Source organism: Podarcis muralis, chromosome 5 (genome assembly GCF_964188315.1).
Source record: "Podarcis muralis chromosome 5, rPodMur119.hap1.1, whole genome shotgun sequence".
Classification (NCBI taxonomy): domain Eukaryota; kingdom Metazoa; phylum Chordata; class Lepidosauria; order Squamata; family Lacertidae; genus Podarcis; species Podarcis muralis.
Window position 1 is genome coordinate 40220517 of NC_135659.1, and position 19722 is coordinate 40240238.

Consider the following 19722-nt stretch of genomic DNA (forward strand, 5'->3'; position numbering starts at 1 on the left):
GAAACAGTCTTTCTAACAAAAGAAAGGCCTGAAGAACTCAAGATAATACATAACAAACTTCCCAGATGTAATCTCTCTTCGAGAAACTTACCTATCCTGGTAAGTGGTAATGGCAATGCTGGGAAGGTTCAGTAGGGGCAAAGTCGTGGGTCTAGAAATGTTATCTGGTGTTCTTGCTCTTTCACTCTGCCTTTGTGACAGTGGTGGCAACTGCAAATTACCAGAGCAGCATCTTCTTCCTCTCCAGAGATCTATGCCAAGGGTGTTACTAGATGCGCTATAAGACTTGCTCAGGCCGCATTCTAAGTAATCTTTCACATTCTGTAAAAAAATTGTTTAAAAAAATTAGAGATTTTATTTATACAGGGATTCCATTTCATGAATTAGAATATCAATAATGCTTACAAATACAAAATGGAAATGTACACTGTTCATTCACATGAAGAACATATACAGTGGTACCTCGGGTTAAGTACTTAATTCGTTCTGGAGGTCCGTTCTTAACCTGAAACTGTTCTTAACCTGAAACAACACTTTAGCTAATGGGGCCTCCCGCTGCCGCTGCGCTGCCGAAGCACGATTTCTGTTCTCATCCTGAAGCAAAGTTCTTAACCCGAGGTACTATTTCTGGGTTAGCGGAGTCTGTAACCTGAAGCGTATGTAACCTGAGGTACCACTGTAAAATAGTTTTTTAACATATAGTGTGTGTGTGTGTTTTGATAACATGTATAAATACAGATAACTAAGCATATTCAATTCTGCACTAATATATTTTGGCAAGCTGTGTGATTGGCTTCCAGCTTGTGACTACAACAGTGAAATTACAAAATAGCTGTAAATGAGTAAGAAGTCAGTTCAAAATGGCGTTGGGTGCAATTCACCCATCAGCCTAAACAGGTAACTTAAGCACATGCTGAACTTTTTCCATGCCCCTGAAATCAAAGGGGCATAATGGCCTGATTCATGTGTCGTGCCAAGCCAAAGTTTAACTTCGCATAGATATGCAGGCTTCCAGAGGGCAGAATGCAGTCGCTTTGCCACACACCTCTGGTCCTATTTGCTGCTTTGTTGCCATGAACCAAGCCAAGGTTTTGCTTAGTACAGAGGTGACGAACCTTTGGTCCATGGGCCAGTTTGGGCATGTCAGGAGGTCCAAGCTGGCCCATAAGTCCGTTTTCCCAAAACCATACCTACCTGTCCACTAACTGATATGAATTATGAGGTTATCAGGTGGGCAAGGTAGAATTCTGTGTTAACTGCATGCTCCTGTTCCCAGAAGGGAACGGGGTGCACAACCAAAGCAGCAGGATTTAACCCCTGCTCATCCAATGACAAAACAGAGCCTGCTTAAAAAACAACAAACCCCTTCGTTTCAGCAGCACCTGACATCATTGTGCCACCGGGTAATTGACAGGTCAGTGGCTATCAACCTGTTAAATATGGCCTGTGAGACTGATCCTGATAATGATCTAGGCCCATGGAGCCAGAAAAGTTCCCCACTCTTGACTTGGTGTGTCATCCAAACCCAGGCTTGTTCGTAAGCTCTTTCCAAATTAACCATGGGGTGTAACCAAGAACAAACCTTGTTACAGGTCGTGCTTAGTGAAGAAAAGGCTTGACCAATTGCACAATTTGTGAAGCCAAACAACAGACCAGAATACCATATTGGTCCAAATATAACCCGTACCCACAAATATGCCGCACCTTTAAAATTGAAGGGGGAGGAGAGAAAAAAAGAAAACCCCTGGGCTGCTTCCTGCCGGTGGTCTCCTCCTCCCTTCCCCCTTCTTTCCAGAGGCTCAGGGGAGGCTTGGGAGCAGCGGGCAGGCTGTGCGCCATTGCCCCGCACTCCTGGCAGTTCTCTGGGTGGGGGAGTCGTGCCACTTTGCCGGCGGCCTCCCACCCCAACGACTCGGGGGAGGCTTGGGAGCAGCAGGCAGGCTGCGTGCCATTGCCCCACTCTCCTGGGCTGCTTCCTGGGTTTGGGGGACCTTTGCTGGTGGCGTAAGGTCACAAATATAAGCCGCACTTGAACTTGAAGCCCTGGCAGAATTTTTTTTGGGGGGGGGAAACTGTGGCTTACATTCAGGCCAATTTGGTAATACAAGGGCTTCTGAAAGCAATCTTAGTTCCATCACAATAGTTTAAACAATTGGGGAAAGGTCAATAGTTGACTAAAAATATTGAGTAGTAACTTCTTTCTTGTCACTAACATGGCACATTCTTGTAGCTAACAACCTTATATAGCTTTGCTACTTCCCTTTTTTAAAGGGTTGCAATCTACACCAAAGTAAAGAGGGGGAGAGGGGAATTTAGCAGCCTAGTTAAATAATTTTTCTCTCCAACCCCTCATACTTTAAATCTAGTCCAGAACAAATGTGGAAAAAAGAGCACATCAGAGCATGAGAAATTCATGTGGACCTTTTGAACATTAAGAATATCGGGGGGGGGGGGGGGTTCAAACAGGATTTTTGCAGGGTAAGGTATCTCACCTTCCATGCCCCCATTTCCTCCCAGGGAAGAACTTAGTTTCATAAGGAAATAGATATGCTCAATGTTTGAGGTTTGAGACAGAACTCAGCAGAGTCCTGGGTGGGGCCCTCCAGCATTGCCAGTCTGGTGGTGGCGGCAGCGGCACTGCGATCAGCACCAGAAAGCTTTGAGATGTGGTTTGAAGTTCCCACACTTCTCTGGAGCAACACTATAATAATAATAATAATAATAATAATAATAATAATAATAATAATAATAATAATAATTTATTATTTATACCCCGCCCATCTGGCTGGGTTTCCCCAGCCACTCTGGGCGGCTTCCAACTGAATATTAAAAACAGTACAGCATCAAATATTAAAAACTTCCCTAAAGAGGGCTGCCTTCAGATGACTTTTAAAAGTAAAATAGTTGTTTATTGCTTTGACATCTGCTGGGAGGGTGTTCCACAGGGCAGGCGCCACTACCGAAAAGGCCCTCTGCCTGGTTCCCTGTAACCTTACTTCTCACAATGAGGGAACCGCCAGAAGGCCCTCGGTGCTGGATCTCAGTGTCCGGGCTGAACGATGGGGGTGGAGACGCTCCTTCAGGTATACTGGACATACTGGACACTAAGAACATAAGAAGAGCTCTCTTCTGAAACAGATCAACACCCACAAAGAGAACATGAGGGCAATAGTACTCTTCCTCTCATGTCACCCATAAGTTGGTATTCATAGGCATCCTGGCTGTAATACTAAATATAATACAGTGGTACCTCAAGTTACAGATGCTTCAGGTTACAGACGCAGCTAACCCAGAAATAGTACCTCAGGTTAAGAACTTTGCTTCAGGATGAGAACAGAAATCGTGCGGTGGTGGCGCGGCGGCAGCGGGAGGCCCCATTAGCTAAACTGGTATCTCAGATTAAGAACAGACCTCCAGAATGAATTAAGTTCTTAACCCGAGGTACCACTGTATATAGTTATCGTGGCTAGTAGCCATTGATAGCCTTAAAGCAGGCATAGGCAAACTCGGCCCTCCAGATGTTTTTTGGGACTACAACTCCCATCAGCCCTAGCTAACAGGACCAGTGGTCAGGGATGATGGGAGTTGTAGTCCCAAATCATCTGGAAGGCCGACTTTGCCTATGCTTGCCTTAGAGGCTTTGGGGGGAATTAAAACAGTAGGTACAAGCCTGCTGGCACAGGAGACTCAGGGAAGGTGCCAACACAGCAATGGGCATGGAGACCAAAGATGCTCCATGATGCTACTGGGCCTGCCTTTGTACCAATGCCATTTTCCTCTTAAGTGGGAGCAAATTCTGTACCCAATGGATCTAGCTTTATCTCAGCTATGAGCAAGCCAACTTTCAGTTCTCTATGCAGACCAATATACCATTTTTCTGCAAAATCATAAATCATGTGTCACAAAGGACACTGGCACTTCTTGCTAATATATATTTAAAGCAGCAGGAAGTGTGTGACTGGCTGATGTTCTCAAAGAAATGCCTTAATGTAAGTGCCTGTATCTGTTGTGAATAAGAAGTCTTTTAAATAGGAGGCAAAGTAATGAATATAAAAACGACTGTGTCAACTGGAATGCGAATTAACTAGGTGAAGGTAGCCCCCTGTACATATATAAAACACACACTTACACCATCTGTGGTGACTGTCATCACACTCCTGCTTTTCTTCATGATAGCGATCGAAAATTGTCCCAGTTATGTCAAGCACTCTTCTCAGTGGTGTTTTCCGCCAGACGAATAAACCTAGCAAAAGAGAAGATAATCATATTCTCGGTCCGTGCTGAAGGATCAATCACACATTTTTTCCACAATTGACTCGGCCTTCATATGTGGATTTGTCATGAAAATACTTGGACACAGTAGAACTCCATAAATATAATTATTTTGCAAAATAATAATTGAGTTCAGTTTTGGGAAGATACATTCATTCATTCATTCATACATACATACATATATACATACATACATACTTTTATGTGTATGCCACCTTTCCACAGTTCAAGCCATGCTCAAGACAGCTTACAAAATGAAAAGGAATACATAACTACAACATAGCAAAAGTACTCATAAACAATAAATAAAACATAAAAAATACAAAACCAAACTAAACAATTTCCACTTCAATCACAACAAAATCTAAAAAAAAAAAAAAAAAAACACCAACAGCAACAACTTCCCCCACCACCAGCCAACATCCCAGCTCCAGAATGCATCGGTACATTTTAGATTAAAAAGAAGCAGATGGATTATAAGTTCTTAATTGATCATTACACCATTAATCTATATTTATTCAGCTAAAGCAAGGAAACCATGTATGTATTTATCACTTCTCTAGAGTGACTGTAAAAATACTACGGGCCTAAATAATCTTTACAGGTCAATCACCATGATTCCCCCTGTATAGAAGGATGGTGCTTAGAAACAATCCATTTCTCACTTTAATCATTTCCTGAAGCCATGCCAAGCCATGTCATTTTAGGACAATCACAGAAAGATTAATTCACACAATAGGAAGAACTTATAGCACCACAATAAGGCACATGCCTTGCACACAAATGGCTCTAGGTTTCAATTCCTGGCATTTCAAGTTAAAAGCTAGCTGTGGTGGGAAAGATCTGCTGAGTCCTTGGAAACCTGTTGACAGAGCAAGCAGTACTGGGTAAGAAAGACCAATAGTGTGATACAGCATAAGTCAGCTTCATTATCAATGGACCACCTGAAAGTTCCAGCTCTTTGCAGGATAGGAACTGAATAGTGCCTTCAATTTGTACGAGCACTATAAAACAGGTAAAAAGGTAAAAGGTAAAGGACCCCTGGATGGTTAAGTCCAGTCAAAGGCGACTATGGGGTTGCGGCGCTCATCTCACTTTTAGGCAAGGGAGCCGGCGTTTGTCCACAGACAGTTTCCTGGGTTATGTGGCCAGCATGACTAAACTGCTACTGGCACATGGAGGACCATGACGAATGCCAGAGCGCACGGAAAACACCATTTACCTTCCTGCCGCAGCGGTACCTATTTATCTACTTGCACTGGCATGCTTTCGAACTGCGATTGGCAGGAGCTGGGACAGAGCTGGGGCACAGGTGGCGCTGTGGTCTAAACCACTGAGCCTCTTGGGCTTGCTGATCGGAAGGTCGGCGGTTCGAATCCCCACGATGGGGTGAACTTGGAAACTGGTAACTGATAAAGTTGACTCTTTTGAGAGTTCCTGGGTTTCACAACTGTACAAAGAAACAGAAAGTCAAAAAGTTTTCTAAAAGATAGAAAATCTGTAGACCTCAAGTCCTTCTAGTGTTATGAGTTTGACGGGGAGGAAGTAGGCTGTAGGCAGAAATATAAGCTGGGCTAGCTTCCTGTTGAAGTGATTGTCTGGGTGATGGGCCATTAAGGAAAACAAAGGAAAGAGGCTCTGTGGGAGACAGCAAATGGGTGGGTCCCCTGCCCCAGCTCATGTTTAGTTAAAAGGACGAAGCCAGAATGAGAGTTGAGTGGCAGTGATATGATCTAGAAGTAAAGCAGCAAGCTGGAGAGAGAATCAGAGCAATATCTGAGAGCAATGTTCAATTTCTCTTTGAATCCAAGACTGTGGCTGTGGAAGAAGCAATACCCTTTTGGTGTTAATGCTATGAACCCCTCCATCATAGGCTCAGGTTGTACGTATGTGTAAAAAACCCAAACCATATATCATAAAGACACCACAGTCTCCGCTGTGCGTCATTCCCAAAAGAAAACATGAACACTGGGCAAGTGCTGGAACTCCTAGGATATCGTACCACTTGAAGATTGTGGTGGTGTTTGCAACACCATTTCTCATGAGAACCGGTGCAGCAGGAACATACATTTCTCCATAAATACCCTGCAGAACATCTCTTTCTTCTAGAAGCAATGTGCAGTGAAACAACAGTGTGGTCCCTCTTGACTCTCTACACATAACATATAAAACTGATTGAAGAAATGAATATGAATCCCATTATTGGATATCTGTGCTGAGGCAAACGTGGGCTATGTGTGCCCAACAGCAATATTCCACAGAGGCCCTTTGATCTAACACAGTGTTTCCCAACCTTGGGCCTCCAGCTGTTTTTGGACTACAACTCCCATCATCCCTAGCTAGCAAGACCAGTGGTCAGGGATGATGGGAATTGTAGTTCAAAAACAGCTGGAGGCCCAAGGTTGGGAAACACTGATCTAACAAATCAATGCAATGTAGCTCAATGCTTACATAATTCCTTCAAGATATGAATATACATCCTTTGGATTCCCCCATACACACCTCTAACAAAGAGTTCAGTAAACAAAAACAAAAACAAAAAACACACTGACACTCAGCATCTCCAGAGACACTAAGAGGAAAACCAAGCTACAAGACAATTTTTAAACAAACCGCAGTGACTAATCAGATTTTGAACACCAACCAACCAATAGCCTTATATCAAGTCCTCTTGTCAGAGAATAAGCAACGGTCACTTCTCAGCACACTGCAGAATGCCATGCGTGCTCTTCCCTCACATATGAAACCCTGACTTTAAACGATGTATAAAAACAGAAGCAATCCAATTAAATGCAAGTAAATTTCATATCCAGAAGAGACCGCTCTTTTAACTAACTGAAGAAAGTGACTTCCTGTATTTTCAGTCTCTTTCATAGTCCAGCCATTTTCCTGTGGCTGAGAACTAGAATTTATGGGTTGTACCCAATGCTGTACCAGTGGGGTTCCAACTCTCTGGAGCTGACTCTGGGGGCATGCAGGGGCTGGAGGGGGAGAGGAAGAGGAAGAGGAAGTTCTGCTGTGCACACAGAATTCCCTTACTTGAACAGCCTCTAATCAACAAAAAGAGCACTCTTTACTCAGCTAGACCTCAAGGCTCCAAACATTGGCATTTGGAGCCTTGAGGTCTAGCTGAGTAAAGAGTGCTCTTTTTGTTGATTAGAGGCTGTTCAAGTTTGCCATTGATTATGAACTATAAATTTCAAAAGAAAACCCTAGTTGCATTACACACCAGTTTCTCAAAGATTGTGCTTGAAGCACTTAAATTCCTGGGTACATCTAAGATCACAACTTAGAAATCTTGATGAAGATCTGAGCTTCATCAATGGCAAATGGACACACTGATCTTCGGCAATTTGGCATTTTTCTCCATTAGCTGGAAGTTAGCACATATGAAGACAACTCTGGATCCATTTAGCATTTGAGAGATGGGCAACTCATGTACTCTCTCTATTTCTGCTGGAGCAACCTGGAACATCAAGTCAGGGATCTGGGTCACCATAAGAGATTGTGTTCATACCATTATGTTTTCCCCAGGAACCAATGAAGCCCAGATATTAAAATGGCATGAGTAGTTCTCCCAATCTTCCATATTAAGCTTGAGATCATTATCTGATATTTTAACTGTAATAACTGCCTATTTGGCTTAATTGCTCACATTATTCAAATTCTATGACTGGGCCCACATGGGCAGTGACCATTCCTATTGTGCTACCTGATCATGTGATCCAGAGTAACCTTTTCATTTCTCTCATTGCAAGACTGACCTATTTTTAGGTCTGGCAGCTACATCTAATGCCAAATAATTTCTTCATGGCTTACTTACTAGCAACTTACAGAGAGCAGCACTCAAGGTTTAAGGCACCATCTTTGGTGTGTGACATCACCATCAAATTTATGCTCCACATCTTGTGTACTTGGGGATATAAATCCCCAAATCTCAGTTATTGAAGAAAATGTATTTCAGCCATTCAGATAAAACAAGGGTCCTTGTATGCTATCTAGAAACTCCAAAATATTTGACAGTTCATATTAGTTATTTAAGCACTCTTTTAAAAAACCTGATCAGTCTACACTTAAAAACAGAAAGTATGGTAATTTCTTAACTCAATTTGATTTTAGAAAACAGCAACATAACCAGCTGATGAAAACAAGAGTGCAACACTGTCTTTTTAGTGTTTGTTAAAAAAATAATAATCATAGTTTTCTGTTGCTAGAGGTCAGTACTCAGAACAAGATGACTCAATGTTCGTTACCTACCTCCTTTTCAACATGTCAAATTTCATTAATTCCAACAGAGAGAGACTATTATCCACACCTAGTTTTAAAGTAAGATTATTATCACCTCTAAATTATGGACAGCATGTTCTGAAGGACCAATTTACTGCAGTCATAATTGTTTTGTTTGGATTTTGTCTGAAGCAGATACAGGATGACAGGTTTGTAATTACAAAGACCAAACTGTATTTCTGATCCTATAAAGATTCCTATCTTTTCGGTGGGGGGAGGGGGAGACTACTGCCTATTCAATAGGTTAGAGAAGAGAGTTCTGGGGGGTTTTGGAGGCCATTCAACTTTAAAAAATAAATGATGGTGAGAAAAAATATGCTTTTAGAAGGAAATGATACTGATCACTGTAACAAACACTGACAGACAAACCAAAACAGATGATTCAGGGATAAAAAGCAGAGTCCTAAGAGTGAATTAAGAGGAAAAGCTTTTAGGAAGCAACAAATGGATGAAAGAGATTATCCAGTCACACAGATGTAATTATATCACTTGTCAGCTGGGATCACACTGAAACCATCCAATTTCCTGAGCGATCAGCAGCACCTTAGGATCTGCTAGCAACTTTTAACAAAGAAAACGGGTAGTATAGTCCAGGTTTCACTTTCATTGAAAATCTAAAATCACCTGCTTTGCACACATGGAAGAAGCAGATTCTTCAGTGATCATGGTTCTCCGAAACTCTGCCTTCATGTAAAATTGCTGAAAATTTTAAAACTAAAGTACATCCAAAGTTATTTCAAACTTTTTTTATATAAACAAACACTTGTTTCTTTAATTCTATTCATAGTTTTAAAGGTTTGAACAATTATAAATTTGCTCAATAGCTCAAATAGGGAAAGTTGTGAATTAGACATAGGTTCCCTGCAGGGTAGTAGCTGTTCACTGGGGAGGGGCAACAGCAGGCAGTTTCAGTTAGGACACAGTCTCAAAACAGCACATAATCCTCATTTCATTATGCTAGACGACCAACATGGTGTTGCAATTTAGTACAAAGCTCCCAGATTTGCTTATTTTCCTCAGTCTGACCCAATTGTTAAGAGGACAGGTCAACACATTTGGAAACAAAGATCTTACACCATTGACAAGCCTACATAGTACGACAGGCCCGTTTCATTAGCCAGGCAAGTCATGTGATGCATTGCTATTGCAGGAAACAATGGTCTTATTCCAGTGCCAGGTGAAAATGTTCCTCCTCTTGTAGGCCTTTAGCTAATTAAACCATCTGTGGCCTTTTAATGGCTGGACAATGTTCTCAAAGATACCAACATGCGTTAGAGCAAACTGCGGAAGGCAGTGGAAGACAGGAGTGTCTGGCGTGCTCTGGTCCATGGGGTCATGAAGAGAAGAGTCAGACACGACTAAACAACTAAACAACAACAACAATGGTCTTTTAAACTGGGGGGGGGGGTATTGCTTTTGTTTGTTACTATGTTGTGCATTTTTCTGTTTTTAGATTGTAAACCACCCTGAGATCCTTGGATGAAGGACAGTGGTAACTACTACTACTACTACTACTACTACTACTACAACTACTACTTCATATCTATGGCTTTTCTCTGTCTCACACACACAATCAGCTTCCAATAGGGAGTCTCCTACTTTGATGTCACAATGGTTAGAGGACTGTATAGATAAATCTCCCCCCTGCCGCCGGAATCAAATCATTAAAAATGAGTATAACATATTTAGTCTCCTTTAGAAATTCCAGTAACTCTTTCGATCTGTCAGAGAAGGTACAATTATACTGCCATTGGTTTTCATTTTCTCCAAACATGATGGGAAAATCTATACTAATTTAAACGTGTTACATTGCTTCTTGACACAAGGTTTAAATTTTTGTGCAGAGCTAAACTGAAAGTGCAAGTAATTCTTTCAGTATTCTGACAATGAAAGCATAACTCTACCAACGAGATTTTTTAAAAAACATTTACTTGTCAATGAGTTAAAATGCATGTCTAAGAGATAAAAGGTATTTTTTACAAACTATATAGTTTTTGAGTATTGTGTTATTTATGGACTAGAAATGTGTATGATTAGCGATTTAAATGCTCTCCATTCTAAGAATGCCAAAGGCCAGTGGCTTCAACCCAGAGAACCATGAGGGGAGTATTGTTTTCTCTTTCGTTCTGCAGGAAAAGGACTTTAAAATGTGCCTTTAAAGAACCACTCGAAGGTTGGGATACTGAGGACTCATTTACCCCATTGATACTGTGGATTAGTAGCTCCTCTTATGTGCCTTGATCCACATGACTTCACCTCAATCAGCACCCGCCTCACTTCTTTTCAACAGTAAATTCTAATGTGCCATTTCATGAGATGACCTGAATTAGGAAAATAATCCAATCCCAAATTATATGTCATTCTGAAACTGGACGCAGTGCAGCAGGCTGTTATGTTGGGCAGTCAAGTCAAAACTTTCCTCCCTCCCTCCTCCTCTTCCCCGCAGCCTCTGCTTCTTGCATTTCTCTCATTTGCTAAATTCATGCCCATTTTTTCCCTCCGTTTTGCTCCATCTCTACTTTATTCAAACCTCTGTGTTGTTTAGAACCACTGTTTTCCTCTACTGCGGTGCAGCCTGCTTTCTCTTTTTCTCCTCACCCTGATTTCATGCAAATCCAGGGCTGCGATGCAGGGCTATAATTCCTCCAATGGGGCTACATGATGACAGCCTTACATTTTCATGTATATAGGAAGGAAGGAAGGAAGAATGGTTTGCTAAAACTAGCTTTGGAATGGGGGGGGGGGGGATGCAGCATTGTTGCATTTGGACCTGAATGTGTAAATGGAAAGTTGCTGGTTATAATAATAAGAATTGCAAATTCCAACATTGTGCACTGGCAATTTCTATCAAGCTGGGTATAAAACATTTGGAGCTTGCTCTCCACAGCTTTTAAACCATTACTTTTTCCTGCTATACCCAGACATGCCCCCAAGACCAAGTCCCAATGAGTGCATGCATATTAATAGTCACCATTTCAGGACACTGCACAATTATCACACAGAAATAAGAAAAACTACCTTCGATTTCCAGAATATCCTTTCCTCATTCTGACATGCAAGTTACAGTGAAGGGTGTTGAGTAAAGGGTAACTGGAGTGCCATTTAATAAATTTCAAAAGGAGCATGTAGATGTTCCGGCAACCAAATCCTATTAGTAGCTACAGATATGATGACAGACAAAGCAATTTGTGCCAAGAAGGATAAATTATGAAATAGCATCTATTTTAGGAGGATTTGTTGCTTTTCTCCCACCCACCTCCCAATGTTTATTTAGGGCACTTCCCTACATCAGTTTCCCCACCAATGACAGCAGCAAATATGCTAAGACTAAAAGCAATTTGCTGGGAACAAGCTGATGGTTCGTGGTACACTGCCATGGTCACTCACACAAGCTGTGGGTGCTGCCCGTGTAACTAACTGGACGTCACATGAGGAAACAGGATGTCGCTGTGGGAGATTTCAACAGTAAAACATAACAAATCATGTTTGCTTGTTAGTATATGAAAGGATTAAGGACAACAGAGTTTTAAGTGCTTCAGTAGGCTCAGTTAGGTCACATCCCCTCTTCTCCTGAGAGGAAATAAAGCCTATTTACTGTTTCCTCTCCTCCTCTTTGCTGCAATGACTTTTCTTAGCAGTCCTGGCCAACTCAAGTTCCCTTAGTTTTTTCTCTCCTTCTCTCAACCAATGTTTTGACTTATTTTTCAAACCACGGTACTCTCAGGTTTTCTCTTTCTGTCCCAGTTCCAAAGACGACACAAATGATAGCTTGGAAAGTGTAAGGGTGCCTATAGTAGAGCCTATTTGCTCTTTATCGACCAGGAATTCAGTGCAAAACTGCATAGTAGTGTCTATATCTGTGTCTTGGCAATTTCATGAGGCATGGATCTTTAAATTCATGATGCAGGAGTAACTTGTGGTTTGAGGACCCGACCCCTGCAATGTGGAATGAATACACACGTGATATAAGGTTAATGGGCAAGAAAAGGCCACAACTTTATTGATTACAGCAGTGAAAAAGGTATTGGCTTAGGCATTGGATGTTTAAAACAAGGGGGTTTATTCACCAGTAGGTGGAGCCTGTTGATGCTAATCCAACTATAGGCTCTCCCCTGATGTCACCAAGGGTCGTGCCATGGCCTCCCGCCAAGCAGGCATCGGACAGAATACACGACCGCCAGATTCCTTTAACGGAATACCCAAAAATTGAAGGCATAGGCGATGGCCACACCTAGCCCTTCGACACACCACAACACATTATTCCAATGCCTAACCTACCCACCAATACCACGAAAGTTGTGACGATTGCTACGAGGTAGGCGAAAAAACCAAAAAGCCTAATGCCAAATGGAAAAATTCCTACCAGGCCCCCCGGACAACCAGGGCGACCAACCTAAGGTCCATAGCAAGGCCAAGGAAAACTAAAAACCCTGAGCTCAAAGGGAGTGGAGGGTGGGTGACTCGCGACAGGACGACGGAGAGTGAGGCCGAGGAGGGGCTGGCGCTGCAGCATGTAGGCTGCTGTAAACGCCCCCTTGGAGGCACCTGGTTGGGTGCCTGCCGATGGGCGTGGGTGCCAGCCAGGTGAGTGGGGGAGGCAGGGGGCTAACGCCCCCTGCTAGGGGCGGAGCTCGGGCTCCCGCCCACAACCACTCCCCTCTCTTCCAGGGAGGAGAGTCTTTAATTGGCAAAGTAAAGGAAACTGTTGAAATAGCATTGAGTTATTAGAGACTCCCATATGCCAACTTTCAGGTTTCATGAAGGACAGGAATGAAGATGACGCTCTTAAAAAAAAAAAAAAGCCAATCACAGAGATAAAGCAATACCCCCCCCCCCAAAAAAAAATCAGTGGCAAATAGCTACCATTCATCACACCACCTACCTGCTATTTCTATTCACCAACAGGAAGTCAATTATTCTTTTATACAGATAACCCTCAGCGCTAAACATTCCTGCACTGAAGTGACTCATGAGAACAAATTACAAAGCTATTTCTGAAAAGAAAGAAAATGTGGCAATCTATGGCTGGGACTGACAAAACTATAAAAACCTGCAGATGTATCTTATACAAAAAAATAAACCACCATTCCTCCCTGTGAGTGATCTATAGACTTGCTGGGAGTCTTGACAGGCTAGTTAGAGACTGTGTGACACCGTTAATTGAACGGAAAAGGACACTGTATTCCTAGGGGTGGGGAGAGCTGTTTCCTGGCAAACAGCTTCAAGCCTCACTCTGGACACAGCTCTCATTTTCCAGCAAAGTTTCACTGTGTAGGCCTACCTCATGCTGCATCTTTCTGTTCGCAACTTAAACAAGATGGCAGCAGATGAACTGTGACCTTTACAAAATATAACTTCTCCCAAATACGTATAGCGATTAGCAGCTTTAAGTCACGGAACTTAGTTGGGAGTCTTCGGGACCTCTAGATTTCTCAGGCAGCAGCCTAGCTCAGTGACAGAGCAGAATGAAAATGGAGTTCTATCTACTGTTGGCCTCCCTGTTTTCTGCCCTACCAGTCTCATTCAGCACCAAGAAAGCAGAGCTTTTGTTTTTATTTCTTAGGGGAGTGTGGCTGAGAGGAATTTACTACTCCAAAGCTGAACATAGACCCTACCCTGATACTGGGAGCCCTAGATACCTATTGCAATTGTTGTTGGTTCTTTTCCCACTCAGTAGCAATCTGAAGGGGAAAGTATTGACTGTTGTTAATTGTTGTTGTTGTTGCTGCTGCTGCTGCTGCTGCTGTTGTTTATTAAGTTATTAAATCCATAGATCTCAGGGTGGTTCAGAACATAAAACTGCAATATAAAAACCACAAAATACATAGTAAAAATAAGAACAACAACAAACCAATAACCCCCTTTCCCAAAACACATTTAAAAGAGGACCGGATGCCAATCAGCCAAAGGCCTGGTCGAAGTGAACATTTTCGTCTAGCACCTGAAGACCAAAAGCACACAAAGGGAGCGGAGGGGAGACAGACCTAAAACTAGATAAAGATGGCATCAAGAGGAGAGCATTCCACAAGCAGGAGATCACTGTTCCCATGTTGTCATGAGAACTGTTGTCACTGTTCTCATGTTGTCACTCTCTGAACCTCACCAACAGGGCACATTTTTTGCATGCAGCAGAAGGTTCTAGGTTCAATCTTTTGCATTTCCACTAAAACCAGTAACTCAGGTAGACTCTACGAAGGATATTAACCCAATATCCTGTAAAGCCACAAACAGCACTTAACTAGATGGATGAGTGGTTTGAAACAATATAAAACAGCTTCTTGTATTTGTACAGCTACAGTGTGATCTCTCGGGTCAAAAGACTGGTTACACAAGCTGGCTGGTTACTTTTAACAAGCAGATTATAAAAAAAGGCACCCCCAACTCACATTGCTTCTAATGGATTTCAAAGCACAAATCATCTACATTTTACAGATAAGGGGAATTAGGGCAGAAAGAGATTAAGGAACTTGCCCAAGGTCACACGCCAACAACCCCAACAGGGACTGTGCCAGTGAAGAACTATATAGAGATCAAACTGCCAATACCGGCTTCAGAAATGCTCATTAAAGAATAAATAAATAAATCGGAGGCTATTACCAATAAATAAATAAAAATGCCCACCAGAAATATGCAAATATAAGAACGCATTCAGAAATTATCTCTACCCATCTATCTGTCTATCTGTCTGCTTAGAATACACAACATTCACCGGAAGATATGAAAACCATGTTCAGAAGAGCTGGTTTTCTTCATATTCGTTTTTTAAAGAAGGGAGAACACTATTTTAAAAAATATTGTATTAGGGAGATGTTGAGAACATCCCATGGCATGCATCCTCAGAACACCTGGGAAGCAATATTTTGTGTAATAGTCCTGATCAGTCTACGAGCGGGCAATTGAAAAGTTCTCTGGTTTTCAAAAATTCTATGCATATCCATAGATGATATCTATTGTGTTTGATCTGCAAAGGATACCGTTTCTCCCCTCCTCCCAAAAAGGTTTGGCACAGGAATAGCATCCCGATCTCTCACAAATGCTCCTTCATAGCAATAAAGGTCTGGACATGACATCTCTTTTACTCTTGTACTGCGTGTGAAACAAGCCAGATGGTAGCTTATAATCAGCAGCATCCTTAAGTGATATAAATATAGGACATTTCTAAAGTTACCTTTGTCTACAAAACTATCAGTTTTGTCTTGCTGCTTCACACTGTTATTTTGTAGGTGTATTATTTATATGCTTTTGCAGACCTCTGCTCCAATTTCTTCCATTCAATATTCTTAAATAATAATAAAAAAACACCTTTGCATATGAATGGGGCTGTACAGGAAAGCACTTAAGGTCACACTGCAGCAAGGAATGGGAAGTACAGCAATGGGTGCACCGATGAATATGCACACAATGAACTGGGCAAATAATTCTAGAAGCATCAGATAAAAACAAGGGCTTTGCATTTCCAGTGCTTACCCTTATATCTCCATCAACACTCCAGCATGCTCTGCCATTAAGAATCTTTCCCCCACCCTTAACTAAAAGTACCTGACTTGTAAGCCTTTCCCCACAGAAAAAAATATTTCTAACAATGCCCTTTCCTGATCTTGAGTGGGGGAATCCTGATCCCCTCCCAGTGAGGCTGAATGGAGCCACCAACACAGGCCTGTTGTGTATGGTGATGAGGCAGAAGGTGAGGGGCAGCCTGAAGCTGGTGCAATGACTGGGCCTCTGCTGTCGTTACTTGAAAGCAGCAGGGCCAACTAGGGATCAAATATATTGTTGGAATGCCCCATTTGGGGTTTTCCCAGTGACTGCCTCCAGTGGCAATCACATGGCCAGCAGCCCTACCCACTCCAACATTCCTCAGGCAGAAGGAGAGAGGCGACAAGGGCATCAATCCACAGGCAGTAGTTGGTGTGAGGCTGGGAAGGCCGAGGTGGTAGGATACCCTCCTCAAACCAAAACACACACACACACAGAGAGAGAGAGAGAGAGAGAGAGAGAGGCAAGAAAAGAATTTGAATTACAGTGGTACCTCGGGATGCGAATGGGATCCGTTCCGGAGCCCTGTTCGCATCCAGAAGCAAATGTAACTAGCAACGGCACGTCTGCGCGCACACGCGTTGCATTTTGCCACTTCTGCGCATGCGCGTGATGTCATTTTGAGCGTCTGCTCATGCACTAGTGGTGAAACCCGGCAGTAACATATTCCGTTACTTCCGGGTTGCCGCGGAGCGCAACTTAAACACGCTCAAAATGAAGCATATTCAACCCGAGGTATGACTGTACTCTACAAGGCATATTTTTTTATGGCAGAGGCAAATTTCTGAACCTTCTCTAGCTTTATATCCTTTTTAAGGAAGCGAAGAAAAGATAAATTTTCAAAGACCAAGCATTCAAATAAGCACAAGGACATCCTGTGTGCGGTTACAACTTTTAAAAACAAAATAGAATTTAAATATATATATATATATTAGTTTGACCTACTCCAGGTGGGTAAGCTATCACAGAGAAGGCCTTTTTGGTAGTTGTTGTTGTTGTTGTTTAGTCGTTTAGTCGTGTCCGACTCTTCGTGACCCCATGGACCAGAGCACGCCAGGCACTCCAGGCACACCGCCTCCCGCAGTTTGGTCAGGCTCATGTTTGTAGCTTCGAGAACACTGTCCAACCATCTCATCCTCTGTTGTCCCCTTCTCCTTGTGCCCTCCATCTTTCCCAACATCAGGGTCTTTTCCAGGGAGTCTTCTCTTCTCATGAGGTGGCCAAAGTACTGGAGCCTCAACTTCACGATCTGTCCTTCCAGTGAGCACTCAGGTCTGATTTCCTTAAGAATGGATGCGTTTGATCTTCTTGCAGTCCATGGGACTCTCAAGAGTCTCCTCCAGCACCATAATTCAAAAGCATCAATTCTTCGGCGATCAGCCTTCTTTATGGTCCAGCTCTCACTTCCATACATCACTACTGGGAAAACCATGGCTTTAACTATACGGACCTTTGTTGGTAAGGTGATGTCTCTACTTTTTAAGATGTTGTCTAGATTTGCCATCGCCTTTCTCCCAAGGAGCAGGCGTCTTTTAATTTCGTGACTGCTGTCACCATCTGCAGTGATCATGGAGCCCAAGAAAATAAAATCTCTCACTGCCTCCATTTCTTCCCCTTCTATTTGCCAGGAGGTGATGGGACCAGTGGCCATGATCTTCGTTTTTTTGATGTTGAGCTTCAGACCATATTTTGCGCTCTCCTCTTTCACCCTCATTAAGAGGTTCTTTAATTCCTCCTCACTTTCTGCCATCAAGGTTGTGTCATCTGCATATCTGAGGTTGTTGATATTTCTTCCGGCGATCTTAATTCCGGCTTGGGATTCATCCAGCCCAGCCTTTCGCATGATGAATTCTGCATATAAGTTAAATAAGCAGGGGGACAATATACAGCCTTGTCGTACTCCTTTCCCAATTTTGAACCAATCAGTTGTTCCATATCCAGTTCTAACTGTAGCTTCTTGTCCCACATAGAGATTTCTCAGGAGACAGATGAGGTGATCAGGCACTCCCATTTCTTTAAGAACTTGCCATAGTTTGCTGTGGTCAACACAGTCAAAGGCTTTTGCATAGTCAATGAAGCAGAAGTAGATGTCTTTCTGGAACTCTCTAGCTTTCTCCATAATCCAGCGCATGTTTGCAATTTGGTCTCTGGTTCCTCTGCCTCTTCTAAATCCAGCTTGCACTTCTGGGAGTTCTCGGTCCACATACTGCTTAAGCCTGCCTTGTAGAATTTTAAGCATAACCTTGCTAGCGTGTGAAATAAGTGCAATTGTGCGGTAGTTGGAGCATTCTTTGGCACTTCCCTTCTTTGGGATTGGGATGTAGACTGATCTTCTCCAATCTTCTGGCCACTGCTGAGTTTTCCAAATTTGCTGGCATATTGAGTGTAGCACCTTAACAGCATCATCTTTTAAAATTTTAAATAATTCAGCTGGAATATCATCACTTCCACTGGCCTTGTTATTAGCGATGCTTTCTAAGGCCCATTTGACTTCACTTTCCAGGATGTCTGGCTCAAGGTCAGCAACCACACTACCTGGGGTATACGAGACATCAATTTCTTTCTGGTATAGTTCCTCTGTGTATTCTTGCCACCTCTTCTTGATGTCTTCTGCTTCTGTTAGGTCCTTTCCACTTTTGTCTTTTATTATGGAAATCTTTGTACAAAATGTTCCTTTCATATCTCCAATTTTCTTGAACAGATCTCTGGTTCTTCCCATTCTATTGTTTTCCTCTATTTCTTTGCATTGCTCATTTAAGAAGGCCTTCTTGTCTCTCCTTGCTATTTTTTGGAAATCTGCATTCAATTTCCTGTATCTTTCACTATCTCCCTCGCATTTTGCTTGCCTTCTCTCCCCCGCTATTTGTAAGGCCTCGTTGGACAGCCACTTTGCTTTCTTGCATTTCCTTTTCATTGGGATGGTTTTAGTTGCTGCCTCTTGTATAATGTTACGAGCCTCCATCCATAGTTCTTCAGGCACTCTGTCCACCAAATCTAAATCCTTAAACCTGTTCCTCACTTCCACTGTGTATTCATAAGGGATTTGACTTAGATTGTATCTTACCGGCCCAGTGGTTTTTCCTACTTTCTTCAGTTTAAGCTTGAATTTTGCTATAAGAAGCTGATGATCTGAGCCACAGTCAGCTCCAGGTCTTGTTTTTGCTGACTGTATAGAGCTTCTCCATCTTTGGCTGCAGAGAATATAATCAATCTGATTTCGATGCTGCCCATCTGGTGATGTCCATGTGTAGAGTCGTCTCTTGTGTTGTTGGAAAAGCGTGTTTGTGATGACCAGCTTGTTCTCTTGACAGAACTCTATTAGCCTTTGCCCTGCTTCGTTTTGAACTCCAAGGCCAAACTTGCCAGTTGTTCCTTTTATCTCTTGATTCCCTACTTTAGCATTCCAATCCCCTATTATGAGCAGAACATCCTTCTTTGGTGTCATTTCTATAAGGTCTTGTAAGTCTTCATAGAATTGGTCAATTTCAGTTTCTTCAGCACCAGTAGTTGGTGCATAAACTTGGATTACTGTGATGTTAAAAGGTCTGCCTTGGATTCGTATCGAGATCATTCTATCATTTTTGAGATTGCATCCCAGTACAGCTTTCACCACTCTTTTGTTGACTA

At 42.4% G+C, this 19722-nt stretch overlaps 1 protein-coding gene across 1 annotated transcript in view; it reads right to left on the minus strand.

Moving 5' to 3' along the window:
• The window catches only part of PDE4B (phosphodiesterase 4B), a 253577-nt gene that overhangs the window by 208435 nt on the left and 25420 nt on the right, over nt 1-19722 (minus strand). The window contains exons 2-3 of the mRNA XM_028733175.2: nt 4130-4243; nt 92-321 (exon numbers count right to left, since the gene is read on the minus strand). Coding sequence (XP_028589008.1) covers nt 92-321; nt 4130-4171 — 272 coding nt within the window. The 5' untranslated portion in view covers nt 4172-4243. The remainder of the gene's footprint in view (nt 1-91; nt 322-4129; nt 4244-19722) is intronic.